The 13505-nt window shown below is 34.7% G+C and overlaps 1 protein-coding gene across 1 annotated transcript; it reads left to right on the top strand.

Moving 5' to 3' along the window:
* The first annotated feature begins 5277 nt into the window (after positions 1 to 5277).
* On the top strand, positions 5278 to 11127 carry LOC127735423 (uncharacterized). The gene is made up of 3 exons (XM_052245588.1): positions 5278 to 5402; positions 9371 to 9512; positions 10011 to 11127. Exons 1-3 carry the CDS (start codon positions 5393 to 5395, stop codon positions 10666 to 10668), a joined length of 810 nt encoding a protein of 269 aa, XP_052101548.1. The 5' UTR covers positions 5278 to 5392; the 3' UTR covers positions 10669 to 11127.
* Positions 11128 to 13505: the final 2378 nt, after the last annotated feature.

Raw genomic sequence — 13505 nt, forward strand, 5'->3', positions numbered from 1 at the left:
TAGTTTGAAAAGGAAAATATGTTAAGGGTCACTGCCTTTGAGAAACCCAATATGCAGATTTTTGTTGAATTTTAGAAATAGTCCATTCATAATGCTTTTGATGGAGGTATGGGTTTTCGAGTAAATCTTTTCTTAAAATTTTTAAAAAGGTAAGATGAATTGTAATTTCTTAAATCATATATAAAAGAAAGTTATCAATATTCCGTTGGTACTCTTGTTTGTTTTTTTTTTATGGTGGCCATTCAGTAAGGACACTGAATTTTACATAGATTGATGGCTGTGGAACATCCATCGTCAACAATTACATGCATATTTAGGACAGTGACACACAAAGATATGAACATATCTGGCTTTGTGCTAGAAGCATGCCTAAATGAAGCCAAAACAACCCAACACATTATTAAATGAAACAAATTGGTGTAAAACAAACACAGTTGAATCTACGAGTTGCACAATCTGACAATATCTTTTTCAACATGAGGAATTACTACATGAACTCGGGATCCTTGATGAGTTGACAATGTACCTTTTAGAAACAATAGATGCATCTGGTACCTGAAAATTTCAAAAACCTTATGTTAAATGAAGGGTTAAGTCATGGGTGAGGATAAATGTACATTATTAAAAAGGCCGGTGCTCGGCAGTGAGCCTTATTTGAATATATTGTTTGGGAAATATCGCCTCACTATGGTCAAAGCTCAAAAATGTAACTTGTTGCATAGGAAATCGTTTTATCTGAGCTGTTCAGATTTCTATTCATTAACAATGAACACGTATTTTTAAATGGAAAGCTATAAGTTGACACAATCCTTGTGACTGGTTTAATAAGTTAAAAGTTTGAGTACTTTAGTAACTAAATACTGATTAATATTTCTTTACACTACAATTATATATTTATATTTGAAATTTAACTGTAACAATGTGTTATTTCAAATTAACCTTAGAGCTAAGAGTGTTGATCTTTGTTTCGTCATCAGTGGTGGATTCAGAAGGATTTGTATACCTACAATCGCTCGAACGGTATTTTCACCACAACCCCTTTCCTAGAACCCTGGATCCGCCGTCGTTCGTCCATTTTCAGAGTGTGCCGATAGTCGAGCATGGTACATTTCCTCGAAATCTACCAATTTTCAAAAACTCACATTTCGAGCACACCGGACCATTCGACATTTTCATTGGAAATTGTCTGCTATATTTTTTCTCCTTTTTATACGACCGCAAAAAAAATTTGCGGTCGTATATTGGTATGACGTTGGGTCCGGCGTCGTCGTCGTCCGAAGACACACTGGTTTTCGCACAGTAACTTTAGTTTAAGTGAATGGATCTCTATGAAATTTTACCATACGGTTCAATACCACAAAAGGAAGGTTGGGATTGATTTTGGGGGTTATGGTACCAACAGTTAAGGAATTAGGGGCCAAAAACAAGCATTTTTGTAACTTCCAGACATAACTTGTGTGTTAGTTTATGGATCTCTCTGAAATTGTACTGCAAGGTTCTATATCACAAAGGGAATGCTGGGATTGATTTTAGGGGTAATTGCCTCAAAATTTTAGGAATTAGGGGCAAAAAAAGGGGCAAAAAAAAAAGCATTTTTCTAGTTTCATGACAATAACTTGTGTGTAAGTGTATGGATCTTTCTGAAATTGTACTACAAGGTTCCATATCACAAAGGGAAAGCTGGGTTTGAGTTTGGGGGTAATTGCCCAAAACGATTAGGAATAAGGGGCCAAAAAGGGGCTAAAAATAAGCATTTTTCTAGTTTCCAGACAATAACTTTTGTTCAAGTGTATGGATCTCTTGAAATTGTACTCCAAGGTACCATACCACAAAGGGAAGGCTTGGATTGAGTTTGGGGGTGATGAATCATAAGGGCGTTCAAAAAATTGGGGGGGGGGATTTTTTTTCATTTTTCCCCCCCCCATTTTTTTCTTTTTATTTCTTTAAAATTTTCCTTTTTAAGTTGGTTATTTTTTATTTATATATAAAAGCAAATAATAATGATATGGTTTGATTTCATCAAAAATTGAAATATTGGGGTTCTTTGATATGCTGAATTTAACCGTATATTTAGATTCTTAAATGTTGGTCCTGTTTTCAAATTGGCCTACATTAAGGTCCAAAGGGTCCAAAATTAAACTTAGTTTGATTTTAACAAAAAATGAATTCTTGGGGTTCTTTGATATGCTGAATCTAACCGTGTATGTATTTAAATTTTGGATATTGGACCATAATAGGTAAATTGAAAAAATTTAAGTTCTTAGACCACATTCATTCTGTGTCAGAAACCTATGCTGTGTCAAATATTTAATCACAATCCAAATTCAGAGCTGTAACAAGCTTGAATGTTGTGTCCATACTTGCCCCAACTGTTCAGGGTTCGACCTCTGCGGTCGTATCAAGCTGCGCCCAGCGGAGCATTTTATTGGTTTTGTCAGTTTTTTTATTTTTCAATTAAAGTTACTAGTATCAAATATCTTGGCCTCGAGCATCACTGTAAAAACATTTATTGCCGAAATGCGCATCTGGTGCAGTAAAATTGGTACAGTTAATGAAATAAACTTAGAGACCATAAAGAGCATGGGCCGCTCATCTTGATTTATATGCATCTTCAATCCAATATTATAGTCTAGATTATAATTCATGACTAACGTCTCGTTTTAGCTTACCTTGTCTAAGGCCATGTGAGCTTTTGCCATCACTTGGCGTCCGTTGTCGGCGTCAGGCCGTCGTCGTAAACTTTTTAAACAAATCTCTGAAACTACAGGGCCAAATGTTACCATACTTTACAAGAATGTCCCTTTATATGTATAGTGTATCTAGCCAGTTTAAAAATAATGTATCCGGCGATTTGATCCATCAACAAACATATCTGCAGTTGCAAATTGAACATAGGGCTAAAATGCAGTTTTGGGCTTATATCTCAAAAATTAAAAAAAGTTATGAACATCTGACATGGTAAAAATAATCAGCAGGTCATGGCCTATCACATGCAAAAAAAAATGGAATATGTATCAATCATATAAGCAGTATACATGGTCCTAGGTCTGGTTGAGCATATTGATTCTTTCTTTTTAGCTTTGAAGAGATAACTATTCACATGTGACGTCGAAAGACTTTGATAACACTAACAATTATTGGATCGTCATTGGCGGATCCAGAACTTTTCATAAGGGGGGGCCGCTGACTGACCTAAAAGGGGGGGGGCTCCAGTCATGCTTCAGTGATTCCCTATATAATCAACCAAATTTTTCCCACGAAAGAGGCCCCCCCCCCCCCCCCCCCCCTGATCCGCCTATGATGGTCGTAGCAAAAAGATCTCCATACATTTTCGTTTTCGTCTTTTTAGAGGATATATAGTCCGGTTTCTATATTCATTCGGTCGTATAGTATACCGATATATATTCTGGAAAAAGGCTGGACATTTAGATCATATATATCTTCACCGAGTGATGAGGTACCGTTATTAATATTTACACATCAAAGTTCCAGGCATGGAAATATTTATAATATATCTTCATAGAAGAGATTGACTTTGTGCCTTAAGTTCTGTACCAACAGCCAAACCTATTGAAGACAACAAATTAAGTAGGCTTGCTTTTATCATAGACACTAACATTGTCCGAAATATTGGATTAGCGGTATTCAGGGTTTGCCAGTTTCATACACATTACTAAACATCTCTTATTCTTTGCTTTTTTATTTGCTTGTTCAAATAAGTAGTATGGTCTAAATAGACAAAAAAGGGGGGTGTGCGCAAGTAAATCTATTTAACCATGCCACATTTTGTACCTTTACCAAGTCAAGCTATCTGAACAATGTTTTGTTGTTTGTCTTGTCCTATCTTTTTGGAGGAGTCGAGTGTTTTTGGTTGTTGGAGGAGTCGAGTGTTTTTTGTTGTTGGAGGAGTCGAGTGTTTTTTTTTTGTTGTTGGAGGAGTCGAGTGTGTTTTGTTGTTGGAGGAGTCGAGTGTTTGTTGTTGGTGTGATCTGTTGTTCTATCCATTTTTTTTTGGTAATTCTTGTTATCCTTTTGATGTATTATTTCTTGATACAACGACTCGAAGGATGACTGAGTTACCTTTTCGATAATATTATTTACGTCCGCTTATATTTACATACATATACATTTAGGGGCCAGCTGAAGCCCGCCTCCGGATGCGGGATTTTCTATCTGTGTTGAAGACCCATTGGTGGCCTTGAGCTGTATTCTGCTCTTTGGTCGGGTTGTTGTCTCTTTGACGCATTCCCCGTTTCCATTCTCAATTTTACATATGTACATTAATCTTATTTTTTCACCTCTGATATGGACAGCGCGTAAGCAAATGTGTTATAGCTCTGCGGGCTGTCCGACTATTAGATTAGGTTTATGTTAACAATACTGTTGTTCTCCATTTTATTGTATGTGTGCGTTAAGACGAGATGATTGTAGCTAGTACAACTTAAAATTGAATGTAAGTCGATCATTTGAAAATAGAGACATGTTGTCTTTCATTTACAAGAATTCACGACTCTTTATTTTAAAGTCGAAAAGTAGATAAACCTTTTTTCAATACAGAAGTTACATGAAATAAATAGCACAGATGTAAATAAAAAGAAAAAAAGTAGTATATACACTTTTTAAAAATAAAAATTGAGAGATTCAACCAGGAGAACACACACATGAATTATTATTCCTTATAAATGTACATAACTTCTTTAAATTAGATTTTTTTTGTCATATCCATAACGGCCTTAAATTTAATTGTATTTATATAACCGATATACTTTTTTCTTTCTATAGCCATAACTTAACCTAATGAAATTAATCTCAAAGATATTCTAAATAACATCGTTCACTTATTCCTTTATCTCTCTACCACTTTCTATTTGTAATTTATGGATAATAAGTCTAAATTGACCGAGTGTGGTAAAATCACAGGGTTACAAAATATCTATAAAAAAAGGCAAACATATCCTTAAAAAGGCGGTAATTTAATGTTTTCTGGAACGTTTTAATATCGGAATACCATGTTTGTTTAAATCTTACAGAGATGTTCTAACAGTTACTGTAGAGTCTTTCAAATTCCATAGGTTCAATCTCGAGTTAACCATACGTAAGATAAAATTATCCCCGATGACGTTTTTCATTAACATCATGTAAAAATAAAATAATAACAAAAGACTATTTGTTTGACGTGTAATATTAAAATAGTAAATGGAAGCCTTTAACTAAATATTTTAGAAATAATCACGAATTTACGACATACTAAATCTTATTTAAATGTTCTTCTGTTCTTCTATTATTTTGTTTTCTCAAACGATAATGCTTAAATCACTGTCTTGTGAATTTTTAAATAAGTTTATGGGAATAAAACGTGGAATCTTCAATGAAATATAACCACTGATTTTCGATGTTTGGAGGTAAGTGGATACATTCCCGTAATTATAAGATGACGAATATGTGAACTTTAGATAAGGGTTTGGAGTGAGATGCATCTGAAGGGGAATGTATTAGGTCTATCAAGTCATTTCCCCCAGTTTATTCAACCAAATATTCGTGATTCTATGTTCACAGAGTCTGGATGAAAATTAATTCAGTTTCCATATTTCAAAATTTACTAGTGGGACATGACTCGATCCTGAACTGAAACCTATCACCGTTAGGCGTTTATTTTCAATATATAGCTCCTTTTACAATATATTGTACTCTTTTTTTATAATATTCCTTTATAACATGTCGAGTGTAGCGGCAATCGCAAATGAAAATAAAATCAAATTCTGTAATTTTTTCCATGGCTGTAAATCTGATTTATAGTGACAATTATTTATTTTCAACAAATATATATAATTAAGAAGATGTGGTATGAGTGCCAATGAGACAACTCTCCATCCAAGTCACAATTTATAAAAGTAAACCATTATAGGTTAAAGTACGGTCTTCAACACGGAGCCTTGGCTCACACCGCACAGCAAGCTATAAAGGGCCCCAAAAATTACCAGTGTAAAACCATTCAAACGGGAAAACCAACGGTCTAATCTATATAAAAAACGAGAAACGAGAAACACTTATGAACCACATCAACAAACGACAACTACTGAACATCAGATTCCAACACATTAAGTCAAATTATATGTATCTGCTAAATTTAATGTTTTCAATATTATAAAAGTACACAGAAATTAATATGATAAATTGAATTCAAGACGACGCCTGCTAAACAAACAAATAAACATAGAAATAGGTACGATATGTTCAGTGTTTTCAGTGTTTGAGCATTATAGTCAGTTCCCCTACTTGGGCCTCTTGTAACACTGTTGCTGTTGTGGAGGCTGTATTGGTGATCTCACATTATGCTGTTCCTGTTTGACCAGTTCTCTGTTGAAATGGTTGCGGAGCTCTAGAGTGCAGCTGATAACGCGGAATCTTTGGGAAGAAGGAAGGTTCGGGTTAAGGGGACTATTTTGTTGCGGAGGCATTTGTACGGGAGGATGACGGGTATGTTGAACTGGATGAGGAGTATAAACTTGGTCACGGGGTAGGCGATAAGTGGACGGATAAATTCGCCTTCCATTTACTATCAGTTTGTCATCGTAAAACTTAACGGTGTCCTCCCCAGTGATGTTGATGCATGATGACGGAACGCGGGCCAAAGCTCATTGCGTCGTGCGATATTTTCAGGCGGAAACTGTTCATGAACTTCAAAATCACTTTCTTTTAGTTTACTTCTCGCTGCCTTCAATACTAGATTTCTATCCTTCCTTTCCTCAAATTTTGCCACTATATTTTAGGGTTTACCATTCTTGCGCGGTCTCAAAAGGTGTGTAACATGGAATTGTATATTGTTCTTAATTTCGAGTTTTTGTTCTATGAACCTTTTGACTTCCTGTTCAGTTTCCTCCGGGGTTTCGCTACGAACCACTTCTGATATACCGCTAAATATCAAACTGTCCCGCATCGACCGATTTTGCATGTCTCGTTGTACAATTGTGTGTTTTGTTGGTTGAGACTTTCACACTCTTTAAGTAAAACATTATTGTCATTTTCTGTTGTTTCAAGTCTGTAATCATGTTGGTTTATTTGCCCCTTCATTGATTTTATTTCACTATTTAGATTGTTAAATCTAAGTTCTAGGTTTTCGAGTCGATTGTTTATTGATGGCAGAAGATCGAGTGGTTGTAGTTTATGTAAATGTCTTTAATCACATCATGTAAGGTTTGTGTTTCATAGCCTGAAGATCTAATGTTCGGAGATGACCCCTGGTCGGTAAACTATAGTGAATGTGGGTTAGGGTATTCACCATTAAACGGTGTATTTGATGGAACACTGACTCCGGTATTAAAATAATGAGAGTTTGTGCCGTGAATAACATCAATTGCTCGGCCAATGGTATTGCCTATCGGAGTTGATGGATTCATATTTGATGCCGTTGCCATTCTTTTTGTGTTTGTGTGCGGGCTTGGGTTGTGACTAACCGTAGAATTTGATGATCTATCACGTTTCACTTTCTTTCTACCCATATGCTAAGTCAGAGTAACCCCATATATCATACTAGTAGTTCATTCAAAATCGCACATAACTGGTAAAATGTCACATTTTAACACAAATTAATCGGTCTTCAGGTACCGCCGAAAAATTCACAGCCTGCCATTTCCATTCGGAACTCTCCCTTTCTGTGCTCTTTTAAGATAAAATTTCAGAGAAAACAAAATGCCTGATTTGACTCTAGATTAGAAGAACAATGAGGAACCATACTGCATACATCATCATGGAAAGATGTGATATAGCTTTTCATAAATCCATTTAATAGGTTGGAAGGAGCAGAGGATTATACAGGAGAATTTTCCAGTTTGACTACGACTTATATACCATACCTTAAAGTCAAAATGCATCCCAAGCTTCGCTATATTGTAAAGAACTGACACATGACACTCGTTAAGTGGGGTGAATTAAATTTTAGATACAGCCATGTACAGCAGAAGTTTCCACATATCATTGCTTGCTATGCGGTATAGGTTGTGCTCATTGATGAAGGCCGTATGGTTACCTATAGTTGCTACGTTATTTTTGGTCTCTTGGAGAGTTGTCTCATGCATTGGCAATCATACCACATCTTTTATATACTACTTAAATCTCAGGATCCCTACAAATGCGGACATCATATACAGAATATCAATTTAACTACATAAAGAAGAAGTAATCAAAATTTTCGGGGAGAAGTGGTTTGCAAAAATAATACTATAAATGGAACTCCAATACTTTCTCTCCATAACTCCTATCAAATATGGACACACACCATGATACCTCCGCCTTCTGCAAATACTCTAACAAGTCAGCATCACGAATCCAACAAAACTTAAGATGAATACATAGTTCCTTAATACTGGTTATCTATCTACATACATACATATAAATAAGAAGATGTGGTATGAGTGCCAATGAGACAACTCTCCATCCAAGTCACAATGTGTAAAAAGTAAACATGCAGTTATAGGTCAAAGTACGGCCTTCAACACGGAGCCTTGGCTCACACCGAACAGCAAGCTATAAAGGGCCCCAAAATGACTAGTGTAAAACAATTCAAACAGGAAACCCAAAAGTCTAATCTATATAAAAAAACAAGAAACAAGAAACACTTATGAACCACACCAACAAACGACAACCACTGATCAACAGGCTCCTGACTTAGGACAGGTGCATAAAATGCAGCGGGTTTAAACATTTTAGCAGGCGCCAACCTTCACCCTAACATGAAACAGTGGTATAACATTACAACATAAAAAGACACACAATAAAATATCAATTGAAATGGCTTAACTCGATCAAAAAGACAATACACAAAAACAAGTAAATGTACACAGAACGAATCAGTTTGATCTATGACACAATATAAATAAAAAAAGATATTTCAATGTCAAAAAGACAACTTTAACCTAGGACAAAATGGCGTTCCAAAGTAACGTGTATACCGTGTGCGTCTATCACCCACTTTGCCAAGCAGCACAGTTCGTTGTTGGCTTTAGCAGTTAAGTAACATATCCACTGAAATTCCAATTTATTAAAAACACTTTTTTGTTGGGGGTATGTGTTATACATGTTCAAACTATTTTTTTTTATTTGTACGTACACTTGATTATTGCTGTTATTTATTATTTTGTTGTCTATAATAATGTCTACTGAATACTGCAATATGTTTTTTGTAAGTCCATTTAACGGAAATAAAACATCTTAACATTAGTACATGTATTTAGTTTGTGCGGATATGTGGGCTGTTGGAGATAACTTACAAACTGACGAACATTCATCAAGATAAGCATGCTGGAATCTGTATACCTCCTGCTACCGATACCATTTGGTATTGTATAATAAGCTCTGTATTTTTCTGTTTTAGTACTACAAAAGATAGCAGTTGTTGCTGCCTTGGCGCTCTCATTGACGGAGGCATCACATAAAAAGGGTCTGGCGGTTTCAGATGGTGATAGGCGGCATAGACGTTGTGGAGATGAAAAAGTGTTCACTAATGTCCATTGGTGGTAAGTATTTCAAGCTGTAAATTTTTCATTTTTCAAAGAGCTGAACTTTGTTGCAGCGAGAATCTACTTTTTCAGAATTTTTTTACCGCTGCGACACAGCCTATATTGAGCGGCAATATCAATCAATCCATCTTCAAGAAGGCTGTTTTAAATTTCTGGCAATTTTTACTCAACATAAAATTAAAATAAATAATATTATAGCTCAAAAATGTACTGATGATTGTTCGGTTCGATAATTTTGTGAGAAAAGTGTTGATATAATCATTATCTCTAATTTTGTCCTGGAATAAAATTTTCTGAAAACGTCACAGATTCCATTACTTTTTTTTCATATAGAATGTTCCATGTTCTAGTATTTGCAGGTGAATAACCTCGAAAAGGAATTATACTCGAATTTTAAACAGATCATTTCAATATGCGTTTTGCTGGGTATTTTGAAACGTTTCTATTGTGAGTACATAATCAGTCTTCAATCTATAAACAAAATTGTTATTTCAGGTATGACTGGCATACATATCCATGGAAACATACCCTCCATAAGTGTTCTCATAATCTGAAACAAGGATATGTGCCGATGGTGTGGGGATGGAGACCAGATGTTGATACGCCTATTCGTTTACTATCACAATCAAGATATGTCCTTGGTTTTAACGAACCAAATCACGAGAAACAGTCGAAAATGTCACCAAGGGAAGCTGCAAGACATTGGAAAGTTCTCCAAAAGAAGGCACATGGCAAAATACTTGTTAGCCCAGCAGTAGCTCCATGCGCAAGTTGTGAATATGGACCAATCGAATGGCTGGACGAATTTTTCAAGTTGTGTCGTCATTGCAGGGTCGACCATATTGCAACACATTCCTATCGATGTGAAGCCAGCGAGACAATGGTTTATTTGAATCAGTTGTGGCAGAGGTACAAGAAACCAATATGGCTAACAGAATTTGCTTGCCCACAAGATAAATCCGCTGCAGATCAACTTCAGTTTATGAAACAAATTTTACCTTTACTAGAATCAGCTGATTACGTTTTCCGGTACTCTTGGTTTGTCAGTAGAAATACCGAAAATTTGTTTACAACAAAAGCCGTCAGTCTTCTCCACCAAAACTCAAAGAAATTGACAACTCTAGGCAAATATTACAATGATTTTGATGGTTGAACTAAATAAATGATAATATTCTTGATTTTCGATCATATCTTATCACTTAATTTCTATGTATTTCTATTTTTCACTTGCTTAAATAATATCAAACTCCTTTAACACGTATCAAATCTGTCTATCAATATGACGTGTTGTTTTTCTTTTGTTCTTATTCAATAAAAAATGCCACCTACAAAAACCGTGAGGTGTACAAAAAGCAACTGAATGTAATTTGTTGTTTTTCTTAGAATTGTGTGTTGTAACCGATTCTCAATATGGTTCATTCCTTCTATTCCCACTTTTTATAAATCTGGAAAGAAAAATTAAAATTTCATGTAGGAATAGGGGGAAAACTTGTGCAAACAAAGGATTATATTGCATGTATAAACATTGTTTAATCAACTTTTAACTTTTTTGTTTTTTTAGGACAGGTAATAGGTTATTTTTGTATGTGTATGAATTCTGTGTTTTTAATTATGAATAAATATGAAACAAATGGAAACAAATGGAAACAATTATAAGTAAATCATTTTATTTCTTTTATAACACAAATTCAACAGTAGATTCAAGCAAGCATTATAATATGAAACAAACAATACAACAGCACTAAAACAAATCGCACATTGTAGCACACACATTAGAAATTCACTGTATATAATAAAATTGAGAATGGAAATGAAGAACAAGTCTATTAAAGTTTATTAATCTATTCAACGTGAAGAAGGTCACGGAGGCTACATCGTCAAACTGTACTGTTGTGACTTCCTGGTTGCGGTGTCTAACTTTAGCTCTTCTAATCTGTTGTTGAGGCTGTATACTGGATCATGGTCAGAGCGTTGAAAGCTTCCTCATGTTTCAGTAGTTTTATGGGTCAGTTAAAGATGTTTTGATGTGGGTGCTGAACATATTTCTTCAGCTTGCTGTGCCATCCCTCTAGATGTGTAGTCATCGGTCCCTATGTTGTGTAATGGTTCCAAAGGTGACTGTTCTAGCTGTTCGACCCAGTATGTTGTTACATAGTCTGTAAAAGGTGTGTAGTTGCACCCGATCCTGCAATGTTAGCCAGTAATAGTGGAAATCTATTAGTAAAATTAGTCCGCTAGTAGTACTAATAACAGTATACTTTTATACTGCACAGTACAAATGTTAGAAGTTGTAGAACTAACAACGTACAATATATACATATTACTTAGTACAAACACGGATCTTTTCCGGGATATTATGGCGTACTATTACAGTTTCAGTGTTACCACTAATAAGGTTAACAACGTACTTGTTATATTACCCGGATCAACGCCGGGAACAACTTCTGCGGTAAGCGACTGCTTATGTCAGTTTTTGAAACAACACAAATTGTAATTATGGAGTATTACGATATTAGTCGTTATAAGCGACAGCTTTTATAGTTAAAACAATACTCTAAATAGTCCTTTTCTTTTCTTTTTTTTAACGAATGCTTGCTATTCTAAAAAGACTGATTTTGCTTACTCGGAATCATAAAAAGTTTATTTATTTTGTAAAAACGGCTTTTTATTTGTTGGCTTTAGATATATACCTCCACCTGAAGCTAGGCAATAGCTCTTTGGCCAATAAACATCAGACTGAAAAATGAAACTATATTCATTTTTTTCTTCATCTTTTTAGGTTTTATTGGAAAATAGTTGCTATGACGGATCAGTTAGATGATACCTCAGTTCTCACTCCAGCATGATGCAAAATGTATCAAAATAAGCATATATGACTTAAGGATGTTCGCTCATTTTTGTCAGATATTCGGAATCCTCTGGTTTTATCCATTTAGTACCCATTACAAATTTTGCCCATTAAGCCCTACTTTTCTTTTCATAATTTTATTACATATAGATTAAAAAGTCATATTTGAAAATCTTATAAAAACCTTGTTATTTTTTCATAGTTTTTGAAAGAAAATGCTGCCAATGTTAATTTTATGAAAAATCTAGAGAGAATCATTTCCCGCCAAATTTTCAATGGCTTATATCTCAAAAACAAGCACACGGACCTATCATTTTTTTCTTCTTTTTAAGTTCCGTTATGATATTCTATAAATTCATAACAGTCTTTTAAAAAGCTTGTTATTTTGAAACAGAGTAGCAAACAACCTTAAACATAACAGTTGGATTATCCATACCTGCATGATGGATCAGTGGATACGAAATTTATTAAATAAGCATTATATGACATAAATCGACATAATGCAAAGCATACTTTTCATAACAATTATTGAGAATAATCTGTACATTGCATGTGCATAATCTGTATATATAATTTTTGAGAATATGTTCATGTGCCATGGTATTGTTTACTATTTTGAGCGCTCTTGAATAAAGAATATGTTATAAGACAATTTCGCAGTGTAATATTTTTTAAGATATAGTTTTTCGTTTACATGAATTAAGACGCATTTTATTGAAAAAGCAGTTACAAATATATATCAAATATAAACCAGGATTTATAAATGTTTTAACCTATTTATCGCCCCGTTTATCACTCGATTTATTTTTTAATATTCTAAATTATTTTTATTGGAATCTAGGCTAAACCTCGCGCGGTGCTACTTTTTGGTATGCACCCAGATCTACAACGTACGTCACGAGTCACGTGTTATTTGTAAGTTTCCAGCCGCCATTTTTGGAATTTTGAAGCGATCAAAGGTAAGTATTCTATGATTTATTTGCCATGAAAGCATGTATCGGTAAAAATATATAGACAAGCACATAACAGGGGTCGATACTGACATGGTTTAGCATTACTGTTTCATGTTAACACGACCTAACTTTTCAAACACTCTCAAAAACCGTGAGCGGATCCTGCATCTGTACAATGTCAACATTGAC

This window comes from Mytilus californianus, unplaced genomic scaffold (assembly GCF_021869535.1).
Source record: "Mytilus californianus isolate M0D057914Y unplaced genomic scaffold, xbMytCali1.0.p SCAF_3, whole genome shotgun sequence".
NCBI lineage: Eukaryota > Metazoa > Mollusca > Bivalvia > Mytilida > Mytilidae > Mytilus > Mytilus californianus.